General features: G+C 43.1%; 2 protein-coding genes across 8 annotated transcripts in view; one reads left to right on the top strand and one right to left on the bottom strand.

Moving 5' to 3' along the window:
• adcy8 (adenylate cyclase 8 (brain)) overlaps positions 1–4110 on the bottom strand; it is a 28816-nt gene extending 24706 nt beyond the window's left edge. The window contains exon 1 of one of the 2 annotated variants that reach the window (XM_028976266.1): positions 2270–4110. In XM_028976266.1, the coding sequence (XP_028832099.1) occupies positions 2270–3148 (879 nt within the window). In that variant the 5' untranslated portion in view covers positions 3149–4110. The remainder of the gene's footprint in view (positions 1–2269) is intronic. The other variant, XM_028976265.1, reaches the window with a different exon arrangement.
• Positions 4111–10753: 6643 nt separating this feature from the next.
• Positions 10754–27208, top strand: part of efr3a (EFR3 homolog A (S. cerevisiae)) — a 46038-nt gene continuing 29583 nt past the window's right edge. For 3 of the 6 annotated variants that reach the window (XM_028976061.1, XM_028976062.1, XM_028976063.1), the window contains exon 1: positions 15122–15193. In XM_028976061.1, coding sequence (XP_028831894.1) covers positions 15169–15193 — 25 coding nt within the window. In that variant the 5' untranslated portion in view covers positions 15122–15168. The other 3 variants (XM_028976059.1, XM_028976060.1, XM_028976058.1) reach the window with 3 other exon arrangements.

The following is a 27208-nucleotide window of genomic DNA, read 5'->3' on the forward strand; positions in this document are numbered from 1 at the left end:
TTTACCACAGCGGCTTTGAATTATAATAATAGCTTTTGAGTTTAGGGTGAACAAATAGTGTAACACGGGTAACATACCTGCCTATGAACCAGAAGACCACAAAGTCACAGGTTCAATCCCATTTACTACCATTGTGTCCCTGAGCAAGACACTTAACCCTAAGTGTCTCCAGCGGGACTGTCCCCTGTAACTACTGATTGTAGGTCGCTCTGGATAAAGGTGTTTGAATAACAGAATAATTACATGCATTTGAGTGTTAAAGGTTTACGCCGACAGCAGTTTCTATTAATTAATAGAAAGATAATTTTGAGCTTATAGAACAAAGCAATAACTGACATGAAAATGATATGCATAGATCATTTCTTGAGAATAATATTGAAATATATGGTAAATTTCCGCTTCCGAGTGACACAGTGACACCTCAAATCACTAAAACTAAAATGAGACACTATTAACTCTTTCTGGCCTCTATAGATGATTGCAACTGTAACAAACACCAGGTTTGCACCAGCACCACGAGGGGCACTTTAATTGCACATCATCCGGTGTTGCATGATTGGACACCCCGTGGTGTTCTTCTGCGCCCCCATCTGCCCAACAGTGGCATTGCTGGGGTTGATGGGTGGTGGTGGGTGGGTGGGGGGGGGGGGGGGGGGGGGGGGATAGTGCTAAGCCTCATTATCCTCTCATGCCCTTCACCTGGTGGTGTAACATTCGCCATGTGGCATGAAAGGCTGCTACGGTGCAGCCTCTATCCAAGAGAATGGTGGGTTTTGCCCTCATGGGATTGGCTATTCGGGATTTTACATTCCAGGACACAAAATGAAGTTGTCAATCATTAGTTTCACCCAAATCACATATTCTAAAATCACAGTTAAAACTGCAGAGGAGCTTATGAGTCATATATTGCAGATCGAGACCTAACATTTTTGTGAGATAGAATTTAGATCTTAGACTGTCTTCAGGTGATTAGGGGATTTTTTCAGGACGGTCGCAGTCATCGCCACACCCAGACGAGTCTCCGTTAGCTTTTCCTTTTGAACAAGACATCTGTCCGTGAAGGTAATTTGTCCCGACAGCTTCCCCGCATCGGCCAATGGACAACCGCCTCAGCGCCAGGCAATCAGCAATTGGCTCCTGACCAGCGACTGAACACCTGCCCCTGATTGAGTGAATAAACATCTGGCCCCAGTTCAGCTCCACCGGCCAATCAGCAGCTGCGGCTGTATCTAACGACAGCCAGCAGCCCCGCCCTAAATAAAAAGCGCAGTAGTTAAAACTGTCCTTGCATGCCCACATATAGTGGAGTCATCTTGTTTCCCTACGATTGGATTCATGTCAAATTTGTTTTTGTGGCTGTGTGTGTGTGTGTGTGTGTGTGTATAGGGGCTGGTCTGAGTGCACATTAATAATCAGGAAATCACTCTGGAGGGCTATAGGTTTTAATGCAGTGCTAAAGCTGGCTTAGCTGTCATAGAGGTCATGGTCGCTTCCAAGCGCGCGCAGAAAGACGCGCGTGAGCGCAGCACGCATGTGCATGAGCGACTACGTACATGTGCCTCTGTGTGTGTGTGTGTGTGTGTGTGTGTATAACAGGAAAAATAGGACTGCGTGGGAGAAGAAGGGAGGCTGACTCACTCGTCTGCACCACATCCTCCCATTCCCACTTTCCTGCCTCTCCCAGTGTCTCTCACTGCCTCCGTCTCACTTCTTCTCGCACACGCGCCGTCTTCTTCTGAATTATAAATACGTCCCGCTGCAGATCTGTCACACACTCTCGGCTGCGCGAACGTGACGCGTCTCAGCAAACGCGGCCTCCCGTGACCTGCGCTACTTCAATAGACGGGGTGGGAAGCCTTCAGCACCACACGGGTGGACAGCGCGCTGGCTGCGGGCTGAGACGTCTGAAAAGCCCAACGCTGCAGAAGTGGGTCAGGAGGACTCGCAACGGTCCTGCAGCCTTCCTTCCTTCCTTCCTTCCTTCCTTCCTTCGCTCAGCACTTTTTTGTTCTGTTTCGTTAAGATTTTTGCTTTTTTGTTTGTTTTGCACGACTGCCCTGTAAGCGTTTCAATTTCACGTTTCAGTCGCCACATTTCAGTCTGAATTGAAGCGCGCCCGCCTCGCCCGGGCGTGACTAATGATTATCAGGGAGACACCGACAGATCTGGAACGCTCACGCAGATTTGACGGGACGCACATGCAGACATGCATACATGTGTAGCTGCATTCCCTCCACACACACACACACACACACACACACACACACACCTGATTGGTGCCGATGAGTTCTCGCGGCTGGCAGAGAACCTGCAGCGTCAGGTGCATGGCCGACGTGAGCGCGCCCGCGACGATGGCCCACGGCAGCGGCAGCGGCAGCATGCTGTACACGGCGAAGAGCGTGAAGAGCACGTAGCCCACGCCGTCGGCGAGCAGCCCGTAGCCCAGGCCCGTCGCCAGGATCTGCGTGGCCATGGCCACCCACGTCACCACGCCGCTGTACTGCAGGTAGCCGTGCGAGCTGGCGTCCTTGCGCACCACCACCAGCGCGCAGATGACGGCCTCGATGCCCGCGAAGAAGCCCAGCAGCGCGCCCTTGATGGGGTCCATGCGCGAGGAGGCCAGGGTCAGGTGCAGCACCAGCAGCGTCAGTTTGGTGGCCACGTCCAGGGCGTTCATGACCACCACCGACTTCCTGCGCTGTCCCAGGAAGTAGCGCTGGTACAGCCGCTCCAGGTCCCGCGAGCGGAAGGCGTTGCGCAGGGTGGGCAGGATGACGCCGCGGTAGACGCAGCCGCGGTGCAGGAAGAACTCGGAGTTGCTGGGCGCCCGGTCCATCTGCAGGAAGCCCAGCTCGCTGCTGCCCCGCGAGCGCTCCGGGAACACGCGCGTGCCCCCGTTATTGTGCCGGTTGTCGCCGCCGGTGGAGGACGACTGCTTCCTTCCGTCCTGCTCGTCCGGTGGCGGCGAGGCCTTTGCGGTGGCGCCACTGTGCTCGTGAATGAAGCGCTGCTCTGTGATGTGACGCACCGCGTTCTGCCACAGCAGCCGTTTGGGTCTGGCGGCGCCGCCGCCGTTGTTGGTGGGGGTCCTGTTGATGGTGTACAGCTCGTCGCTGGCGCTGGAACACCGAACCTCGGACAGCTCCATCGTTTTTCCCGTCGCTGCGTGTTTGTGGGTGTGTGTGTGTGTCAGCCCAACGTGTTGAGCGCGGGAAGTGAGCCAACCTCTGATCCTTGGGATGTGACAACAGGCACCAGGCGACCGATGAGAATCCGGCAGTCGTTCATCATTGTCGTCGCCCCTGCAGAACACACACACACACACACACACACCGTCTCGCAAACACACACACACGCGACTCCCACTGTCCAGCCCGAACGCAGAAGGCTAGAGAGCCATGTGGCGGCTGTCTGCGGCGGGCACGCTATCTCCACGGAGGGCTGGAGGAAGACAGCGGCAGGTCCAGCGGAGGGGAAGAGACACGGAGCTCCATGTGGTGGCTGGACGCTGTCTGCAGCGCTACGCCGAACAACAGCCCATCCCGGCGCGCGCGCGCGCGCACACACACGCACGCGCACGCACGCACACGCACACGTACACACACACACACACACACACACACACACTGTCTCGCCGTGTATCGCGGTCCTGCAGTCCTTCCCTCAGCGCTGGTCGGTGGTCGCTATCGCCCGCGTGCGCCTTCCCGCGCGCGTCGCCATTGCCGCTGGGCGCGCGCCCTGTCCCGAAGAGAGCCCCGATCGATCCGGACGATGCCTCTCGGACTCCAGGAATTTCTGGGAATCTCGGGAGGGGCCGGAGGCGCCGCCGCTGCCGCCGCTGGCGTCTCCAGCAGCTCTGACGGGGATGGATCAATGTCGCGGGCTCAATATCAGCCCCTCCTCCCCCGGGTTTCTTCCCCCCGCTCCGCTCCCGACGTGCTCGACTCGAACTCGGGACGAAGGGAAAAAATAATAACGTGAAACGGGACGTATGCCCCCAAAAAAATCTCCCGAAATTCCCGCCTGTGCGTGTGCGTGTGCGTGTGGTCAGTACACGCAGGGCTCGCGGTGTCAGCCGGGTCTCTGTGTGACGTCACACCGTCCTGGCGTCTCTCCCCGTCGCGCTTTTGTCTCTGCTGCCGGTGCCGCATTCAGACGCGCGGCGCGGGGAGGCGAGACTGCTGCAAGCTCAGGCAGATATCTTCAACACACAAACCACTCTGTTCAAGCGAGCGACGTCGTTTTATTGTTTATTTTACTAATAATAAAAAACCCAACTGCAGCGAATGAGCAAATCACCGGTCATGCGTGACTCATCTCATACCGCTGTGGAGTGTGTGTGTGTGTGTGTGTGTGTGTGTGTGTGTGTGTGTGTGTGTGTGTGTGAGGGTGCTTTCACCCCCCCCCCCCCCCATGCATGCAGAGTGAGGATGACATATTACAATTCAATACATATTTATAAACTGCAAAAATAGTGCTCTGTTGAATTTGCGTGCGTGTGTGATAGGATGGTTTTAATGGTGAAACTCTAATCTTATTACATAACTCTACACATGCCTCAGCCGCAGCAGATGGAGACACAGATTCCCGTCCACCAGTGGAACAGCAAACACACAAACATCCAAAACTCTCCCACACACGCTTACACACACCTGCACAGTCGGGGCGGCCACGGCAGGAACTGGTGAAGTTCCAGCCATGTCCACGACTTCTGCCTCCTACAGCGAGCGTCGAGCTCCCTGTCAGCTCTTCTGACACGTGAGAAGTTATTTCTTAGCCTGCTGAGTAACATGCCATTGATGCAGTTGTCATGGGTACAGCAGTGATTGGCGTGTTGCTGAAGAGGGGGGTGGTTATTCTGATGCCAAGCCAAACCTGACTTCCTCTCAGCGAGCAGAAGGCCGGCGCTTGCAGCTGAACGTGTGATAATATATTTCAAAAGAAGAATAAAACGCCTGTGCCACATCCGCCTCACTCAACGTCGCTGAGCCCCTGCATTTGCCCACAGATCCAGGAGGGGGAAAATGTCATTTTGTTGAATAAAACAAATGACATGTTAGTTGCTTTTGTCCCTCGGGGAAATGAGGCCAACCTTTCGAAACAGATGCACGGCAGAAGGCGTCAGTGAGTTTGACCTCTGCAGCGGTTGCTGAGGTGAGGCACATTATCTTCTTTCTCTCTCTCTCTCTCTCTCTCTCACACACACACACACACACACACACACCATTCAGCAAAACCAAGCTTGTCCTGTAGACTCAAACTAGTGAAAGCAGCTCAGGTCACCAAGACACTCAAGGAGAGAGCGAGCGATGAAAGCGAGGGAAGAGATGGAAAGGTCTTCACTGATGAAATGTCGGTTCAAGTCTGGTCTGGAAAGCCGTGAAAATCCTGGTGTGAGGAAACCATGTTTCGCCACCATATCTCTCCTGCTTCAACGCACACAAGCTCGATGAAGTCCCCAAATGCACCTGAGTGTGAGGGAACTTTGCAATGCAGGGACTGATTTTGGGGATCCTGAAGTGCGCCCTTGCTATCGGCGCTGTGTGAGGTGATGGAAGAGGCCATATCAGAGTTCACATAAAGATTTGAAAACGTTCTTCGTTTAGCACGTATTTACATGTGGGTGGGTGTGTGTGCACTCACAAATTTACATTTACATTTGGCAGACACCCTTTTCACTAGGACCCCCAACTATGAATATTCACTCTGTTGTAGGTTCTCTACCTAAGTCAGACATTAAGAAGGTTACAAGTTAATCTAAATATTCACTAAAGAGGAAGGTCTTGAGCTGCCGTTTGAACGTGCTCAGTGACGGTGCTGTTGTGACCTCGAGGGGAAATTCATTCCACCACCGAGGGGCCAAGACAGAGAAGAGTCTAGATGAACTAGACTCGTGTGTCAGCTTGTCATTAATCTGCCGTTTGCATTTTGCATTTTGAAAGCTGTCATATTTTATTGATTACAGGCATCATTACCTCCCACATGTTTCTTTCTGGTCTCTCATTCGCTTTCTCTCTCTCTCTAACTCTCTCTTTTCCACATTCCCCTTTTCTCACACTGTTTTCACTCACACCGAAAGGTCTTTTAGTGCAGATGAGCATGAAGGGCAACGCAGAGAAAGTTCATTTACATAATTACACACCTCCAGTAGAGAACACAGCAGAAAGGTGTTTAGAAGCATGTGATGTGTACAGGAAGTGACGGGCGTGTATGTGTACGTGCTCCTGGAGGTTTTGTCTGGTGGGTGGGGGATTGTTGCACGTGTGTGTGGATCATGGCGCCATGCGTGATTTGTAGGTGTTAATTAATGTGATGTCGTCTAATAGCAGCAGGTGGAAGCACTGAGCCCAGACTGGTGCAGTGCAATGCAGAACCCTCCAAAAGAATCTATTTACAACACATTTATGAATGTATTATTGTTTATGAATGTATTATTGTTCGTTTTTTTATTTAGGTATTCAGATGTGTGTGTTTGTGTGAGAATTAAAAAAAAAAGGCAGAAAGAAACAGTTCAAAGCCAATCTCTACCCACGGTTCTGGAATTGAACACTATCATTAACAGGTGGCACACACACACATTCATGTGCTAAACACACACTCACATGCAGCAAGCTAATACATACACGTCGAAACACATTTATTATGTGCTGCATCTAAAAATCTTTTTTTTGTCTTCAAAAAAAGAAGGAGCCAGAAATACACTCATTATCAAACGTTTTGAGAATGACACAAATACAAGTGTTTTTAGATTTTTTTTTGTCCCTTGTTTCTGTGGTGTATTTTAATTACAAGCATTTTGTATGTTTCAAAGGTTTTTATTGAAATCAAGTTTATGCAAAGAGTCAATATTTGCAGTGTTGGTTTTTTTCTTTCAACACCTCTGCAATTCACCCTGACATGCCGTCATTTGGCCCAAATCCTGACTGATGGCGACCCGTTCCTTCATTATCAAAGCTTGGAGTTTGTCAAAATTTGTGGGTTTTTGTTTGTTCACCCGCCTCACAAGTTCTCAGTTGAGGTAAGGTTCCTGGCCATGGACCCAAAATTTCAATGCTTATCACCGTGGCCTTATGGCACGGTGATACATCATGCTGGAAAAGGCATTGTTCTTCACCAAACCATTCTTGGATGGCTGGGAGAGGTTGTTGTCGTAAGATGTTTTGGTACCATTCTTTATTTATGGCCGTGTTCTTAAGTAAAATTGTGAGCGAGCCTACTCCCTTGGATGAGAAGCAGCCCCACACATGAATGAAACCCCACACAGGATGATTTACTGTTGGCACGAGACAGGACTGATGGTAGCTCTGATTGTACCTCCGGGCAATCATTTTTCCAGATGCCCCAAACAATCGGAAAGGGGTTTCATCAGAGAAATTACTTTATCCCAGTCCTCAGCAGTCCAATCCCTGTACTTTATCAGTCTGTCTTGTTCCAAGCCTGTATATCTTTTCAATTCTTCTCAATAAGCAAATACAGGATATCAGGGTATGAGACAACACAATTTTAATGGGTATGTGATTTCAGTTCTGTTGATGCTGTTAATTTAATTATTGCAACAATTGAGAATATGTGGGAAGTGATGAAACACATCAATTAAGTGGAGAGTTGAGAAATAGAAGGACTGTGTGATTATCTAAATACACAATATGCGATAGATAGATAGATAGATAGATAGATAGATAGATAGATAGATAGATAGATAGATAGATAGATAGATAGATAGATAGATAGATAGATAGATAGATAGATAGATAGATAGATTGATTGATTGATTGATTGATTGATTGATTGATTGATTGACTCGTTTATGGTATAACTGCTGGAGCAATTATGGCAATCAACTAGCCATGACAATCAAACCATTACTGAAGCTGACCATATGTTCACAGCATCTGCTCTTAGTGAGGTAACTGATTCCCTGACTCTCAGCCATTGGAAATCTCTTAAGCATGCTTAAGTCCACAGCCGCATAGAGCCAAGGTACTTAAAAGATTAAAAACATAACATCTCTGCTCACATAAAGCTGTTTATGTTGGAGTTAACATATAGTAAATCAAGTCATGTGCTGTTTATTGTTGACAAACAGAAATAATTAGCAGCATTTAAAGGGTACCAGAGCATTCCTTGGGTACATTTACAGTTATCTCCCTTGCCAAAGGCATTTACAAATGTGCTCTGTGCAACATGCCTTTCATCCGCTGGGACTAATGAACAGGTTATTTGATTTCATTATCTGCTCATTTACAGCATGAATCCAATGTGACTTAGAGTCAGTAGTTACAGGGACAGTCCCCCTGGAGCAACTCGGTTAAGTATCTTACTCAGGGGCACAATGGTATTCCCAGCCCTATTCATAACTGCCATGGACTCCTTAGCTTTTTAGTTTAATCATGGTTTAATGAAAGGTACTGACAATTCCAGTGTCTTTATTTCTTATAATCACCTAACCCTCATTAACCATCAAATATATGCATATCTAAGCATTGATATGTTTATATAGATTTTATGTTTGAAATTTAAAACAGGATGTATTCATCATTTATTAGTTACATTGTATCCTCTTTTTAAGGCCTTGTGTGTGTTTACCTATGAACAGAAATGTCACAGAGAGCAAGGCAGAAAGATTGCGCCAACACCGCCACCTGCTGGACAGGTAACACAGGTGGAAACTCCCTCCATAGTATTTTCAATCCAAGTTTAGCCAAATTAGGTTCCTGAGTTCATTAAATAATTAATACACCTGACAGGAATTGAAACAGTTCAATCAGGTTAACAGAAGACCATTTAAAAAAATTAGTAAGCTTCAAGAACCTTAGGATACAGTAGACTAATATCAGGTTATCAGCCAGTGTATACTTAATTTGTCATTTCAAGTTAAGTTGCCAATTTTTTTTTTTAAGTTAATTATATTACAGTAAAAAAAGCCACTGGAGATGCATGTGTCATTCTCTGTGCTGATCCCAGTCCCAGGTAAATGGGGACGGCTGTGTCAGGAAGGGCATCTGGAATAAAATTTGTGCCAGATAAATTGTGCGGACAGCCAGACTAGTTGATCCACTCTGGAGACCCATAATGGAAGCTGTCAAAAGGTTGAGAACCAAGAATTCCATTACTAGTAATGATGTTGCATTCCTCTCTGACCAGAATAACTCTAGCTAATAACTCTAACTATGTTGATAATACATATAAATATCATTGCAATATCGGTCACAGTTATATCCAAAATTAAATCTAATAGCCAACACATCTCCTTCAGTCATTGTACTGCCATAAGAAACATAATGTAATGTTTCCTTCCTGAAACACAGCACAGTACACGGTGCACACAACGAAATGCAGGGAGCAGTGTGTGGGGTGAACCTTGGTGGTTCGGGATTTAAACCGGCAACCGATTATGGGTACACATTGTTACCTGTTAGGCCATCACTGCTACCTAGATTCATAAAACATTTTCCCTAAACACAATTTATCTCAAACAGTGTGTACACGTCAGGGGCGTGTTTGGCCAGATTGCTTTCCTTTTCTTTTTTGCTTTATTGACTACAGTGAAGGAAAAAGTAAAATCCACCAGAAACTTCCATCTCTCCTGGGAAGATGATGACTCAGAGTTTTAGGTTTTATTTTTGCTGTCCTTTAAACAATACAACGTTTTCAAGGGTAGTACATTTTCTAGGTCTAGCTATGGGAATCATAACTCTCAAGGTCTGGGTAATGATTTTCCGGTATTCGTCATGCATGAAGCCAATGATTCAAGTTAAATGCCCAACACTAAGACAATTTATTTCCAGCTAAAACAGAAAGCAGACAGTCTGATAATATAGTGTGTCTGCATTAAGAGACAATGTCTATAGTTGTCACACTGTGTACTGGGGTCTAATTAACAGCACTCATGTATGATAAACTGTGAGAAAACACAGTAGAACTTGAAAACAGTCACATCACACACAAAACACAGGTCTGCACAAATTATGCACCATGCTATGACCCAAATGAGACAGCCCATTGCATTCAAATACATTATGATTTTTTTTTTGTGTGTGGCAGTGGTTAAGGAAACGGCCCCGTAATCAGAAGGTTGCCGGTTCGAATCCCCTGACGCCAAGGTGCCAATGAGGTGCTACTGAGCAAAGCACCGTCCCCACACACTGCTCCCCGGGCGCCTGTCATGTCTGCCCACTGCTCACCAAGGGTGATGGTTAAAAGCAGAGGACACATTTCGTTGGGTCACCGTGTGCTGTGCTGCAGTGTTTCACAATCACTTCACTTTCGTGTTTGAATGTAATGCTCCTTGGTATACATGAATACACTATAAGTGGCTTGCTTTATGACACAAATTGCCACAAAACTGTTACCATAGCAGGTTGTTTTTTTGCTCGTTCCATATACTGCAAATCTTCACAGTAATGATCTACTCGCAGGGAAAAAATGTCCGAACGAAAGAATGTCTTCTCAATTAGATTCGTTTGACCTGAAACTAGGTAATGTATAATCTAGCTGGTTATTTTCCCCAAGCAGCAGGAGAAACGCGAAAGGAAAGGAGAACGTGGTCCATTAACCGGCCCCCCGTTTTGGGGCGGAAGTTGCAGTTTTATTTATCCCGCGAGTGGGAGAAAGTTCTCGCGCCGTGGGAGGAGGCAGGCGGGGCGCGGGGCGGAAGGGCACGTCGGCAGCCCGCGTGGAAACTCGGGGTGTTTCGGCAGCACCTCCACAGCCCCCGCGCCCCCCGAGCCGCGGCCGGAGGGACGCCGCGCACGCCGAGACTCTCCCACTTCCGCGTTCACGCGTACGTGGCGCCGCAACAGGAAGCGCTAATCTCGAGGGTTAATCCGCGTCCACAGGTATTCGCGTCGCGACATTCCTCCGCCGCCGACGTAATTGGCCTTTAGTCGGGAAGAAACGCGTCGGCGGCGCGTACGTGTGTGTGTGTGTGTGTGTGTGTGTGTGTGTGTGTAGTTGTCGCCGGGGGCCGCGCTAACCTCGTCCGCTAGCGCGGAGGTGCGTGTGGCAGATTGCAGGTGATCTGGGGGGCTTATCGCGCCTCACGTTGTCTTTCAGGAGCGGCGCGACAGAACCGACGCCGCGGTAGGGCAGCGGGACCATGCCTGGTGTGGGTAAGCTTTCACACTCACACACACACATACACACACACACCTCTACACGTTCAGTCACTGTCGTGTCTGCCACATATGACCAGTCACATGACTGGTGCACAACGTGTGTGTTCTTCTACAGGAATCATGTGAATAAAAACGGTGACGTCATAACCAACTTGACACAGGTTGTCACTGAGTAGGGTGACGTTCCGCAATGAATCGGTCCTGTAGGTTGAAGTAATGTTCGCGGGCGTGAATGCTGAGGCTCCAGGTCATCTGACATCTGAGGAACTTGTGTGTGTCTGTCTCTCTCTCTCTCTCTCTCTCTCTCTCTCTCATATATACGTGTGTGTGTCATTTTTGCACAAATGAGTGTGGACCTGTAGACTTGTTCATTCTTGTTCATGTTTGTGCACACTGAAACGTGCTTTAGTCGGTCAGTTTCTAGCTGTTGTGAAATGTTGGCACCAGCGCGCGCATTTCAGTTGTTAGGAGATCAACAGCTGGGGACTAAATTTACGGGCCTGGCTTGTGGGTCTGTTATGTAATAAGGTGCCCAGTGTTTCCCGACATATTCTGGCATTCTGTGGACTGAAGAAACAAGAGTTGCTGCCAGAGAGGGATTAATTTGGGGCAGTCTAGACATTTGACCAGAGGAACCGTTTGTCATCGGGTTATTAATAAGCAACAACAATTGATGACAATGCATGAATCTGGACTGCAAAGATTATTATGTTGTGAAATTAGCTAATAAAGTGTGAGAGAACGATTATTTCGCTCTTATTTTGTTTCCCAACATTAGAGGGGCCTTTAATGTCACCGCCAATGGCAAAGTTATTGGCACCTCAAAAATAAAGGCTCCCATGCAGTCATGTCTTTTTGCAAGTACAGCAGTGGAGATGCAGGCCGTGTTCCCTGTGGAGCAAGAATTCACTAGAATTCCCTGTCTGTCTAGTTTCCTGATGGGCTTGTGTTTGACTATTGTGTGGTGTGCGTGGAAAAGCAGCAACTTTCTTTCTTGAGATCTGAAATGTCATGATGGAGACATGGTTGTCACTAGGAGTCAGACCCTTCTGATGACACTTTCATTCAGTTTATCAGTGAATATACTCAAACGATGTATGTTGAAACGACAAAATACTCAGCACACTCTTAAATGCAGTAATTGGTCACAGAATTCAGAACTGTCTTCAACACTCGCAAAGGTCATCTTGTCTCCTGTGACAGTCATTTGTTTCTATAATTGCCAGTTTAATAGACCTAATTCAGAGAGTGGAGAGCAGGGACACTGTTACTCTCAGCACCTCCTTTTACTTTGATGATGCCTGGACTAATTTTCAAAGCCATTTTATATTTAACAGTGCATTGTGCATTCTTTTTACAGTTGAATTATCTTTATCTGTTCCATAGTTTTCCCTAATTCTTTCTTCAGAACCAAGGTCCTTTGAAATAAGCACAATGCCTTCCAATAAGTGCCCATTGACATTTCTTTGTCATTTGTCAAGGCCTACCTGCTTGTACAAACCTGTATTTTTTTTTTAAATCCAGTTTTCCAGTGAAAAGCTGGTTGGTTTTTATGGAATTAAAACATTGGTTCCGCATCAGCTGTCTTTGTTATTGGCTCTATATAAATCAGCCCTTTTAAAAGCTTTAAGGTAACCTTGCTAGACTGATTTATTTCTGAATAATATCCCCTCCACCAATGGGACATTTTTGGAAGTAGGTTTTTTAGGTGGCGTCTCACCGTCTGGCTTCAGCTGAATCTAAAAACTGTGATGTGAAGCTGTTGAACGTCATTAAATCATTCGTTTTACTGTCCTTAGTTTAAAAAGAATCAAACTGAAGAATAATTAATACATTTTCAGTCTGCACAATCTGCTGCATGCTGATCCAGGTCGTGGCCTCACGCCTCCAAGGCTGAATTTGAATCCTGTTTCTAGCCTTGCATGTGGAGTTTGCATGTTTCCATGTGTTTGTGTTGGTTTTGCCCGAGTTCTCTGGTTTCCTTCCGCAGTCCAGAACCATGCACACTAGTTATATTGGAAACTCTAAATTGTCCAGAGATTTGAATGATGTTTGTCTGCACCTTCTGAGCTCCTGCCCTGGGTGAAATTTTAATCATTTTGGTGTCTGCTTGAGCTTGCGCAGTAAAGGATTAGTTAGGAAATACGAATTTCCGGTCATTTGTACCTATCCTTTCCATAGGATTTGCTGCTTGTAAATTTGTTTGGAGATTGCTAAATTTTATACATTGTAAATTATTTGATTAAATGCAAATTTTAAATAGTAGTGTGATTATATATCAGTGTTCTGATATATAATTTTTTTTCTTATATTCTAAATATAATCTTTATTTATTAAAAAAAAAAAAGATTCAAAAGATCCTGTGTTCCTGTGTTTTTGTTTTTTTCTCCCCCTGTCGAAAGAGTTTGAAATTTCAGTACCGTGACAAGTCTGGCCTGAACCTAACCTGTATGCAGTTGAGTAGAAATACAAAAGAGAGAGTGGAATTGGTTGAGTTGAGAGTGGAATTGGTTGATTGGTACATTTGATTTCAGGAAACTCTTGTGGCTCTGGTTTGGCACATGGTTGTGCAAATATGGCAACACATTTTAGTGTTGAACCATCAGCAGTGTTGGGTTTGTGTCACATTGGCTGTCAGTTCATGTTCTTAAACCAAATCTCTTGTTTTGTGACTTACACGAGTGAAAATCATATTCAAGAAAAATAGTGTTTTATTAATATTTAAATTGTAAAAATAAGTGTATATTAAATATAACTGCTGTGGCTAATGTCACTTAGAGCATCAGATTGCATTATAGAAGCCATTCATGCAGGAGATAATGAATAAATCATTAAATCATTAATAAATTAAATCATCCACAACTTTATCTTATAGCATAAATGAGATTGGCACATCCAGATGGTCAGGGTTTATATTTAATTCTATGTTAATACTCAATTTAGATGGATTGGAAAAATTATTACCAAATTGTCAAATGAAGTGTGTTTTGTGAAGTGATATTTTGTAAATCCGAAGTTGCTGCTAATTTTAGGGGTCAGCCAGAGGTCGCCTTGCAGCACAAGTGTCCAAAAGCTACAGCTTGGATGATGGAGCACCATAACACTGATTTGTAAAAGCACATTCACAGGCCCTAAGTGGATTAGGGGTTAGTGTGTTCAGAGCATTTTATGTATTTGTGTGTGTGTGCGTGTGCATACAAATGCGCTGTTCCACTGGAAAATCATGTAAGGTTTAATATATCTTTCTTGCTCATTCATTCTTTTTGTGTGTGTTCTATTTTTCTCTGTACTCGTCTCCTTTTTTACACGTTAATGTTCTAACACACAGGGTAGTGGTTTGTATGTGATGAGGGAAACACAACGAGAAGATGGATTTGGGCTCAAAATAACATCAAAGGGGCCTTGGTCTCTCCCACAGAGCTCGCTCTCTCTCTTTCTCTCACTCCCTGTCCGTGTCTGTGTGTTTCAGAGAGAGGAAGAGATTATATCATGTTCTGTGAAGTATTCTAGTGCAGCTTTGTGTGTGGTGTGGATAAGAACCAGAGCAAGAGTATTCCCATGGAATGTTCTGGTACAACTCTGTATGTGTGAAGAAAAGCATAGATACGATTGTTTTCTATGGAGTTTTCTTGTGTGTATAAGCAAGTGAAATTCGAGTACGCGCTTGGGTACCTGCTGCAGTGAAATATGTCCTCGGAAAAGCCTGTATTTTTGTGGACTGGGTGTGTTTTGCGTTGGACTTGGGTGTGTGTGGTAAATCATTACTAAACTCCTATATGTTACATCACCAGTATTAGCTGTCAGGATCAGGAAAAAAAATGCACTGCCAAAAAGTAGAGGGAGCAATAATCCTGAAATAGCTGTGTGTGTGGGGGGGGGAATTGTGCTGTGCTGTTACCTGCACTCATCAGCAGTTGTGTGACAGAGGAGACAGAGACTGCAAGGTCACAGGGAGAAACAAGGGAGGGAGGGAGGGAGGGAGAGAGAGAGGAGAGCAGGAGGATGGAGAGAGTAAGAGTGTGAAGTGCAGTCTGTGTTTCTACTCTTGAACATGGACTCAGAGAGCAGTGACACTGGTAGGAAGCGTTTCCAAGTTTGCATTTCAGTATTTCATTATTTTTCCATGTTTATGTGTGTGTGCATGTTGAACGTTGTTAATTTTGCTCTTAGTGAGATGAGCGTAAAGCTGAGTGACTTTGACTCTGTGTATTGCTGTTTGCCATGGAGGGTAAATCAGAGAGCCTGAGACTTATTTTGACGAATCCGTGTTCATGTTGAGAGGGGGGCGGGATCTAAAAATCTATGGCAGGTACAAGGCCTTGTGTGCAGACTGGTTTAAGTGTGAGTATTTGGTGCTAGGAAACATATTGATATCTTGATCTGAACTAATGCTGCATTTTAGTGCACTTGTATGGTTTGCAGCTATGATTTAGAAAACCTAGATAATTTTTGCAACAATATTTTGACCTCCTCCTTGCTGAGCTCTACTTCTGTGCTACTCATACGGTATAGATATCACCTTATTATCAGCACTAGCATCAGTGTCAATCTATAAATCAAGCCTAAATACCACCTTCTTTACTTAAATTACAGGTCATTTGTGTTTTTGCTGCAATTTCAAGAAAGTCAATGAGACTGTTCATTATACCTCAGTTGGTCCGGAAGCAGCCTGTCATGCTACAATTGGCATTGTTACAATGTTCGGGACATTTTGTTTGTCAAGTTGATACAGGAAAAATGGGCTAGGATTAAAGCAACTTGACAATTTATCCACAATTATTAGGCCAAATTATGATTGCTAGATGTCTACGTCATAGCATTTCTAAAAATCTTGTGTGGGATTTTAGAGCCATCTAAAAGTGGTCCAAGGAAGGAAGACAATAATGGGTAGCCAAGACTCGTTGATGCACATAGCAAACAAAGGCTGGCCATGTTTACCGATTCACTACTGTAATGCGAAATTCTGAATAAGTTAGTGCTGGAACTGATAGACAAGTGTCAGGCACACAGACACACAGTACATCACAGTTGGGGGTTTGGTGACAGACCGATGTTTATTCTTGTCCACCACCATAAAAAGCTTCTTAAAAGTGCACATGAGCAACAGAACTGTCCTGAGCACCAGATCCACCAGCCTGATAAGAACGGCTTTAAAAAAGCCCGAAACCTACATTATTGTGGTGGCGAATTACTGTACACACATGCTTTTTACTTTTTGGTGAATAGAGGGCATAAAGCATTCCCTGTCAAACTTTTGCTTGATCTTGACTTAGTAAACATTGCAAGGACAAGTTTAGGCTTCACTTCAGTCACCTGGTAGAATTGGGTGGAGGTGTAAGGGCTTCTTAGGATGTAGGTGGAGGTTAATAAAGAAATGCAATGTTAATGTTATGACTGAGCTGAAATGAAATGGTTTCAACATGGTTTTAAAATGTGCCCTGGTCAGATGTTTAGGTCCCTTCCATTTCTGCTAGATTATTCTTTCAGCGGAAAGTGTTGAGACGTGGAGAGAATACTGACTGGCCCATTGAGAGATGGTGTGGAATACTGATTGGCCCATTGAGAGATAGTGTGGAATACTGATTGGCCCATTTTGTCTGATAAGCTGGAACTGGAGGTTTTCAGTGAAATTTCCAGCCAGACAAGCTTTTCATGTTAGTCAGCTTTTGTTAAAACGTCCTTTTGCAAGGTGTGTACCAACAGTTGTGTAAGGAGAAGAATATAGGAGAAAACGTATCACGTGGCTGTTACAAGTTAACAGCCTGTTTATTACCACCATTGACACTTAAGGAATAGGAGGTCTTATGAATACATCAGGTATGTTCATTTTAGACTTTCTTTGGAGGCAGGAGTTGAGTTGCCACTCAGCAACTGTCCTTTTCATGCCCTTTTCTGCAGGTGTTCAGACTCGCACACGAGATGCTGAGCAGGGACTTTTGGGATGTATTTATTAATTTATTGTTAAGTCTTTAAGTCTTGTTTGTTTGTCCACGCTGGACCAAAACAAAGAAAACAAAAACAGTTTAAAATGGAACAGTCCTACAAGCCCCCGGTGAGCAAGCCAGAGAAAACTCCCTCCAAAAAGGTGAAAACCTTCAGAGGAACCTAGACTCTGCAAGGGGAACCCATCCTCCTCTGGTCAGCACTGGAGTACAATGAAATACATCCAAAAAATGATGGCATATGAAGGTTATTGCAGCCCACTTGTAAATAATGAATTAATATCCAGGTAGTGTTTTAGAGTCCCAGCGGGTGACTGTCAGATGGGGTCAGCAGAGGGTTAAGTAGGACAGTCCATGGAGGTTGGCCACATCACATGATCACTCTGAACCAGGAAACTCTCCATGCAGGATATACAATCGACAGTGGAGTGGATGGTTAAGCATAGAGTAAAGAGAAGAGTGAGTAAGTGATGATTTAGCAACAAATGACAGTAACTGAACAGAGTACTAGACATTTCCAACTACTGCACAATTACTAACAACCAGTAAGTGTGGTGGGTTGTGAGGGACTAGCAGGTTGCTAAGATAAACTGGAGCAAGACCATGCAAAGTTTTATAGGTGATACATTTTTGTTTTTTACCATTTATTATGGTAAAGTTTTTATCCACACCTCAGCCGATGCAACCAAAATGCAATTGGGCAGAATTTCTCAGCATCCATGTATTTTTCTAATCAAAATGCATCACAGCACAAGCCCAAATAAAATGATCGAATTTAAACAGTGAAAAAGTACAATGCATCTATGTACTGGCCCAGTGTCTCCTCTCCTCACTACCTTTCAGCAACAGGCAGCAGCAAACCGATCATCAGGCCGAGATGATGAACAAGTAAACTTATGTTCAATATTGTAGAAGAAGACATGCTGTTCAGTAAAGCTGAACAATTTAAAAGAAAAAATCGAATCACAATTTATTTGACTGATATTGCGATTTAATTTGCGATTTTTGCTTAGTCTTTTCAGTATTCACTATACTATATGTAGCAAAAATTGTAGCATAACTACAATATGATGTGAAATATGAACTGCACTATACTTGACTGTAACTAGCATACCACGAGTTGAGCACGAGTGTCCTTTTTTGCGTTTAAGTGGCCGTGGCTTTAACTTGGGACACATTTGATTGGTGAGCATGATTATCACTCTGGGGCATCAACACAACCTGATTAACTGTCATGTTTCCACCTACTGTGGAACGCCACACCTTGCAGTGGCTGCAGCCAGATGCTCTCGCCCCACCCGCGGGGGGTGCCCTTGCGCCTGGCAGGCTGCAGTGAAGAGGACAGAATTATGTTTTATTGTCTGAACTTAGTTTACTCTGCTGCATACCCCACCATGTTAAACTTCAATAAATCATTCAGCCCTATTGTTCAGTTTAAAGCCTTCAAAACACTTTACCTTGTTTTCATTTCATCTCAGTGATGCACTTTAATCACAAACACATTTTCATAAGTAACTTTCTTGAGGAATTGTGCTTCAAACTAGGGCTGCACGATATTGGGGAAAATATGCGATATTGTTGTTGAATATTGCGATAACGATATTTCTTGCAATATAACATTTCCCTACAGAAAGGGAATTAAATTATTATTATTATTAGCTATTAAAAAAAACATTTATAAACAGGTAATATACATTCATCTGATCTAATAAAATTTAATTCAGGCTAAAAAGAAACAATATGTCAAGGAAGTTGCAAATATTTAGACTTCAAAACATTATGAATGACTTAAAACCCTCAGCAGATATTCTGATTTCTGGTTTACTGTTACCACAGACCTGCCAACACAATATGAATTGCTTTCAAAGATTACTTTTTATTTATGTAACCATACACTCATCAAGAGTGTCTTAAATCAAGTGCATCTTTTAATAAAAATATTTCCTTGCCTTGCCTGTTTTTTTTTTTTTTATATATATATATATGTGAGAAGAACAATCATCTCAGCAGACATAAATGTGATCTGAAAGTGTTCATGAATGACTATTTGGAGGTTGTAGACTATAAGTCCAGTTCAAAACTGACACTGCAAGAAACAGCAGTGTGGCCACTAGTTAATGGGTCTAATTGTGTTCAGCAACATTGTGTGGTAATACATGAATATACGTAATGACCATTATTACATCAATGGATTGTTTCTTTAGTCATGTCACAGGCACGTTTCAAAATGGCAGTGCCTGTAACGGTCCAGGAAGCATATGGCCATTGGCCACCACAGAATACCAACATCTTTGGGATGTTCTGGAGAATACTTTGTACATTTTCAGTACAGCACAAAATCCTTTTTTATTTATTTGATTTAGAAATAATAATAATTTAATAATTATTTTATTTTTGCTGACCATTATGTCAAAATTAAGAATTCAGTTACAGATATTATGTATGTTTCTGGTCGAGGTGGGACTTTTTTTGCACAAACCTACACCATGTAAATGCACATTCTGCCATGGCAAAGAGGTTGTCTGTGTCAAATCCGTACCTCTTGTCTGATCGGTTCCGTGCAAACTCTCCAAACTCCATGAAGTTCAGCAAACTCTCGGTCATGCAAACACATCAGCTGATTCAAAACGTGATTTTATTAACTTATAATGCACGTTGGCACAACTTTTTTTGTATTCCAGGTCTTCCCAAAGTTTATTTATTTGATTGCGTTTTTGTTTATTTCAACTGTGTAATATTGTGAAAGTTCTTTGCATGAAATTCACACATTATTTACATGAAAATGGTTTTAAAAAGCAAACAGTAAATGTTCAAGCACTGAACAGTGATTAAATGTGATTTGTCATACTGCATTTGTTCTTTTTTCCCCATCCACTCCATAATCACGTTTTTTTTTAGGTGGATAAATACGTTAATAATGGAAAACATTCAATTCAAAAAAATTCAAATGAAAAAAAAAATTTAGGAAAAAATAAATCTGATTTCATAGGGCCCAAATGTCAAACACAGCCCAGATTAACAGCTAAAGTTTTCCAACGCTTTGACTAATGCACTCAGCTGACTGAAATCAAAGGCCTTCACATCCTATGTGGCGTTGTGCTCTGAATCCCTTTGTTTTCTATGGGAAGCGTGCTTGAACAGTGGGCAATGCAGCACGGTACCTTGCTCAGAGGAACTGGCAACCTTCTGATGAATAGTCCACTTCCTTACCCACTAAACCACCACTGCCCCCTGCCCCTCTTCACCCCTGCATGTTGTGCTGTAAATGCTTTTATGGTGAGGCTGAGATGTTGAAAAAGAGAGATTGCTCAGCAATGTGGTCATAATATTAACCAATTTTCTTTTGTCAGGGCAGGTTTGGTTTAATACCCACATATAAAGTAAATGTTATTACACTCAAATACAGTTTTGCAAGAAAAGCAGTTCAAAGAAGGCACACTGTGCAAAATGGCAGTGGATGAGTCATCACTCCCTCAGCTCTCAACATGAGGATGATTTCATGCTCAGAACGTGCCAAAGGTTTCCTGCCTATAGGTGCACTGCTCAGTTCCAACAGGGAGGGGTTCTGGAGGTGCTGTGCTCCGTTTTCCTGTTATACCATTGATCCATTTCAGCATAGAACACCGTAATGTGAAATATTGTGACAGTGACTATGTAGATGCTATAGCATACGTTGCTTTATGAAAGTATGTGAACCCCTTAAGCAATTTATAGGTTTCTGTTTGTTTTTATTGTGATTTTTCTTATTTTTTTCATCACCTGTTTTTATGCATGAAATGTCAGATATATGTTTATCAATTGCATGTAATCGTTTAGTGTGACTTGTTTAAATAGACCAAAAACTACATGATACATTGTGCAAAAAAAAAAACTCCCAACTTAAGTCAAGTAGGAAATAGACTCAGATAAAAAAAAACACATTTGGGTGCTTAATTAATTGTTTAAGCAGACCAATGAAATGAGACGAGACATCCTTGGGAAAGGGTTTGGCTTGCATTAATTAAAAGATAGAGGAAACCAACCAAACCACTGCGGGTCCAATACAAATCAACAATGCCATGAGCAAAGGAGATATCTGAGGACCTGAAATCAGTCTTGGGAGGGCCATCTCCAAAAGATTCCAGCTCTATCAATCCACTGTAAGACAGATAAGTTTCAACATAGCAATTTTGCCAAGAAGTGCCAAAAAATATAACCCAGAAGCACCAGAAAAATAATAAATCCGGTAAAGGCCAGCAAACCTGCCCCTTTTCAACTATGCCAAAATAGAATTCTTTGGTCACAATCAAAACCAACATGTTTGGGGAAAATAACCTCTTCCCAACAATGAAGTATGGTGTTGGAAATGGGAATCTCTGGACCTGCTTTTCTGCATCTGGACCTGGACTGCTCCATATTATGCAAGGAACCATGAATTCTTGAGCATATCAACAAATTCTTCATCAGAATCTCCTGTTATCAGTCAGGGACTAAAGATGGATTATTCAACAAGACAATGACCCAAAGCATTCCACCAAAACTTGGATTGGCTTCTGAGAAAGAGGATTCACACCCTCGATTGACCCAGTCAAGTCCGGACCTTAACCCAATTGAAAATTTGTGGCGAGACCTGAAGAAGTTGGTACATGCCAGATATCCCTCCAATCTCTCTCAACTGGTTGAGTTCTGCAAGGGGGAGTGGGCCAGAAACCACATAAGCAGATTGTTACAGACAATGTTTAGTTGAAGTAAGTTCTTCTTTAATCAAGAATCACTCAGTCCATTCTATAGTCTAACCCACATGAAATCTGAAGATGGAGGAGTGGAGGCAAAAATCTGGAGGAAGGCTAGTAAAAATGCAAGCAAATATTGATGTTCGGGGAGAACATAAGACACATAGACATCGCTGGGTGCTGACTTTGGATACCGCACTGACCGTGTGAAGCAGATGTAATGTAAAGTCAAATAGGGTACAATAGTGAGTTAAAGTGCATTGTGCAATAACCGGTGTAGCAGGTAATGATGAGATGAACACACCACATTGAACATTCAGATGGTCGGGGTGTGAGATGTGGTGGCATGTCCTGGTTCAGCGCGATATTATTAAATATGGGAGGAAATTACTTGGGCCAATTAAGCCCTCATCCCACCCCACCCTTCTCATTGTTTTGTGTTCTCCATTGGTATGCACAGCCAGAGTTAGACCATGTTCTTGTGCCCCAGTTTACACTCATGGAAAATCAGGAATTACACCTTGTGGCACTTTCAAATAAAGTGCAGCAAGAATTACTAGAAAAATGTTTGTTGTTTTAATGGAGACCTCAGAAGTACGTTCTTTTGATTACATTGTCTCTTTGTCATTTAAAATTTTCAATGGCATTGGGTTTTAATTCACTTTAAAACATTCCCTCAAGCTTTCTGGATATTAAATAGAATTCTTCAAACCATGTGGCCATTTCCATGGAAGTTTCCATTTTAATGATGCAGAACTAAAATAAGATTCAGGCATTATTTCAGTCACATTATTGACCTCAACCTCAACTTGATACAGGCATGGGTGCCCAACGATATGTTTCATGACAGAGGAGCCAGTTAATGCTGCAGGAGTTGCCGTTTTAGCCAAGAACATGTCTCTAGCCCCTGAAAGGAGCCGGCTGGTGGCCCCCATTCAGACAGCTGTGCCACTGTCCAGAGGGGCCCTCAGACACTCCGTGTGTAGTACTATTTTAAATTGCCTGTCATGTGACACAGTGTGCTTGAAGCCATTGCTTCAGAGAGGGATTGGCGGATGTAGTACATTCACGTTAAAATCAACTTCCTTTATCAGCTTCAGCAGCCTTCTGCCACACTGTCCTTTTGTCCTTGGCACTAGAGCAGAGATTTTGATTGCTGGGTTAATATTAATATGGGCCTTTTCCACTCACAAACCCTGTGTGTTACCTGATTGAATGCTGTTGTACAGGCAATTGTGCATTTTTATTTTCTCTTTGCGAGGTGGAGCCTGGCCAGGAGGGGCTTATTTCTTACTATTTATTTTTTTTCCTAGTTTCTTTTTCTTTGTTATTTGTAATTTGTTTTTTGCTACGTTTGCTCAGTATTCACTATACAGTCATGGCCAAAGGTTTTGAGTAAAGTCTGCTGCTTTCTTTTTTATTATGGCAATATATACTCTGCAATTCATCTGATCACTTTTCATTCTAAAGTTAAATGAACTTAACCCCCCCCCCCCCCCAAAAAAAAAAAAACAACTAACAAAAACAAATAAATAAATTAAAAAATAAATTCCCACTGTATTTCTGCCCTGCCAGAAGGACCTGCTGAGATCATTCAAGTGAACCTTTCATTAACACAGGAAAGAGTTGGCATATGGATGAAAAATGATTTAAAAACCTTAAACTTAAAAATCTGGTAAAGATAAAGAAAAGAGATGAGATTTAAACCTGGATTTAAAAGCAGAGGTTGTAAGGGTAAATTTAATGTCAAGTGGTAGCTGGTTCCACAGGTGGGGCCCAGCAATCGCAAAGGCTCTGAGATTGGGGGACGTGGAGGAGGGCGTTGCTGCTCGGTATTAAGGATCTAGGAGTTGGCTGAAAATGAACAAGATCTGTTATGTAGGGTGGGGCCTGTCCATTTAGGACCTTAAGATTTAAAATTAAATAAAAAAATGGGCATCTAATGCCACTTGCCCGATTGGTTCTGTTGATTCGCAACAGTTAGGGTTAACAGCAGGTGACGCCAAGGCCTTGTGCATGTACCATGGTCAAAGTTGAAGTTTGATTCAGTCTATCGATTCTTTCTGAATTCACTCTCTCTGCGTATACCGGAGCGGCACATCAATTTGACTGTATTCGCTATTAGCCCAATCCTGTTCTCCCACTGCCGCGCCACAGTATTAAGCCTACCCTGCATGTCTACACCTGCAACTTCCTGCAGCAACCCTGACGTTAACCAATGGAGCAGAGATGCAGGCATTATGGTTTGTAAAATCATGTTTATTCAAATTGTGGATTCAGTTTAATTTTGGTATAGCATGAAGCCCTACTGTACACCTTATTTTGGAGTATGAAAAATCATAATAGGAATCATAACTGTTTACCCTTATGATACTGCTAACAGTTAAATACTAATGGTTAAGTCCTACCAAATAACTGCCAAAATGGAAAAGACTGTAGCTGTGTTGAAGATTGTATTTTTTAAAATAAGGAAATTTCCCATATAGTGAGCAGTGGGGGCAGTGGTGGCCTAGCGGTTAAGGAAACGGTCCTGTAATCTGAAGGTTGCAGGTTCGATTCCCGATCCGCCAAGGTGCCACTGAGGTGCCACTGAGCAAAGCACCGTCCCCACACACTGCTCCCCGGGCGCTTGTCATGGCTGCCCACTGCTCACTCAGGGTGATGGGTTAAATGCAGAGGACAAATTTCACTGTGTGCATCGTGTGCTGTGCTGCTGTGTATCACATGTGACAATCACTTCACTTTAGACTTTAGACTTTAGCAGGGTATCTGCGGATCCTTTGTCTTCAATTGGATTTTTGAAAATTAAGGCCTAAAATTTCATAAATTACTAGTAATAACTAGTTTGAATTTTAAATGTCTTAAAAATCCGCAGACCCAATGAATGTTTATACTGATAACCTCTAAATATTTTGGTGAATTTCTATGTGTTTTGCGTTTTTGTGTATGAGATTTTGTAACCGCCTAAGAAGCTAGATTGCTAAATTCTGTAGTCGCCCGCGGACATGTTCTGAGAGTGGGAGTTTTCCTTTGATTAAAGATTTCTCTATTACTGAATCAGGAAGAGCTTAGTGAGGAAGAAGTATGTTCCTACTTTTTTTTTCTAAACCAAATTAAGCAAGCCTTCCATTTGCCAGAAATCTGATCTCAGAATGTGAGATGACGTAAAATGATGCGTTATATTATGAGTACATTGACTGAAGTAACAATATATTATATCACTGAAGTTTACAAAGTAACTAAACTGAGACCAGCTGCTCAGTCCCGGAAGCAGGTTAAATCTGTTAATTAATTTGTAGAATTTTATCTTGTTGAGCTCGCACAGTGAATGAACAATCAACAAACATGAATTTCTGGTCTATAGTACCTTTGATGCTTAGTTTGGTAGTTTGTTCCGGTGATTTGTTAAAGTAAATCACATGTTGTAAATGTTTTTTTTAATGAATTGTTAATTTGATTTGCAAATCATCAGGTGATTTGTGACTGCATGTACAACATGTATAAAACTGTGGGGCTAACACCTCTTCTGTGGCAGGTGGTGAGCCAAATTAAATACAGTTTTTATTATTTCAGGGGGCTTATTACTTTTCACAGCACACCACCGTTGATATTACTTTTTCTTTCGCCTTTCAAAGCCACACCCACCCTGCAGAACAGCAACACCTCAAACATTTTTCAAACTTGTATGTGTGACGTCCCAATGATAGCCCAGGTGGGAATAGATAATAGAGTCTGGTGACATTGAACTTGTGGTTAAAAATGCAACAAATCAAGGCAACACGACACATTTGTAGTACCTGTTAATGATGTACCTGAAAACTCTGATTGATTTTATTTATTATTTCTTTTTATTAAGCTGTAGTATTTGCAGAATAGCATTTGCAGTGATTTTAGTAATTAGAGTTTTTATTTATTTACTTCCAAGTAAGTGCCAATTTTACATTGAAATCACAATATTGACCTCCGTAATTGGAATATAACTACCCCCCCTACAAATAAGAAAGCAAAACAATTGCACTCGCCCCCTAGTGGCTTGCTGCAGTACAGGTAATATGAGCCTGGTAACATTGTCAAAGGCTAAAAAACAGAGATCTTTAAGGAAAATTCATATATTGAATAATATATAAATAGTTGATGACCCTGATGCAGGGTCAACATTTTCAAAAAACATTTTCAAAAGCAAGTGGCCATTGAATTAAGGAAGTGCAGTAAAATTGTTAAATTGTTGCGAACTATTTTAAATAACCATCCATTAAATGATAGTAAACTGACAATCCATGTTAGGGTCTTGGAGGTCTTGGAGGTAATTACAGTTACAGTATTAATCCAGAGTGACTTATCAGTAGTTATAGGGACAGATCCCCTAGGTACACTCAGGGTTTAGTGTCTTGCTCAGGTGCATAGGCGAGTGTCTTACCCACTAGGCTACTACCTGCTAGTCTGCTAGCATCCAAGCGGTAGGAAGTAGTCAGATGTACAAGTGCGGAATAATACTAAGGCCCCGTCCAAAACCTGCGTCCACATGGGAGCGTTATCTGATATGTTTTCATCCACACGGAGATGGAAAGGATTGCTGGAGCGCTGTAACTCCCCTGGAACGTCTAGTTCTCTTCTGTGGCATGTTGAACTGCCAGAACACGTCTCCAGCCTTGTCTTTTACTTAGAGAGGATTCCTTGTAGTTGCTTCTGCAGCCGCTGCCGCACAGCCATAAGTGTGTTGTTTGCCATTGTTCATGCCTATTGTTTTGTGCCGAGTCCATGCTGATTTTCTTTTTTAGAGGAATCACAAACCTCACAGCGAGCAGAGCAGCTTAAAGCAGCTTTACTTTATATAGCTGAGCTGTGTAGAGTTGAGTCGGGGTTGATTTGAACTCGAGCCGCTGTGCCGTCCACACGGAAGAGAGAAATTCACTCTGGAACCCGTTTCAGAAAATAACCATTCTGCAGCCCAGAAACACCATTTTACCGATTCAGAGAAAAACGTTTCTGTGTGGACGGGGCCTAAAGCTTCAGAACATTGGGAAACCTGGGAGAGATCACAAGGGTTGTATTTGTTCATTAAAGTTCCCCTACGAAAATTTCACTTTGTGAGTGCGAGTTCCCCTAGCCTGTTGTCCCACCGGCTGACAGTCATGGCTTGAAAACATGCAAAGCATTGTAGTAGCTTGGTGATTGATGGTAAAAATGAGCACAAATGTACACACATATATAATATTTACTTTTTCAGCCACACAAGAATTTTTTTTTTTTTTTCTGGAAATAGCAAAAATGTGAACATGCACACACACAATAATGAAATGATGAGGATCAAGGCACTTTTGTTAATATACTTAGCTGACTCAGAATCTCTGTGGTCTGTCTGAAATTAATTTCAAGATCTGAGAATGAAGTTTCTGTGTAGCATGTACACTCACTCTTTTAAATTTGTTGACCCTGG

Source organism: Denticeps clupeoides, chromosome 4 (genome assembly GCF_900700375.1).
Source record: "Denticeps clupeoides chromosome 4, fDenClu1.1, whole genome shotgun sequence".
Taxonomy (NCBI): domain Eukaryota; kingdom Metazoa; phylum Chordata; class Actinopteri; order Clupeiformes; family Denticipitidae; genus Denticeps; species Denticeps clupeoides.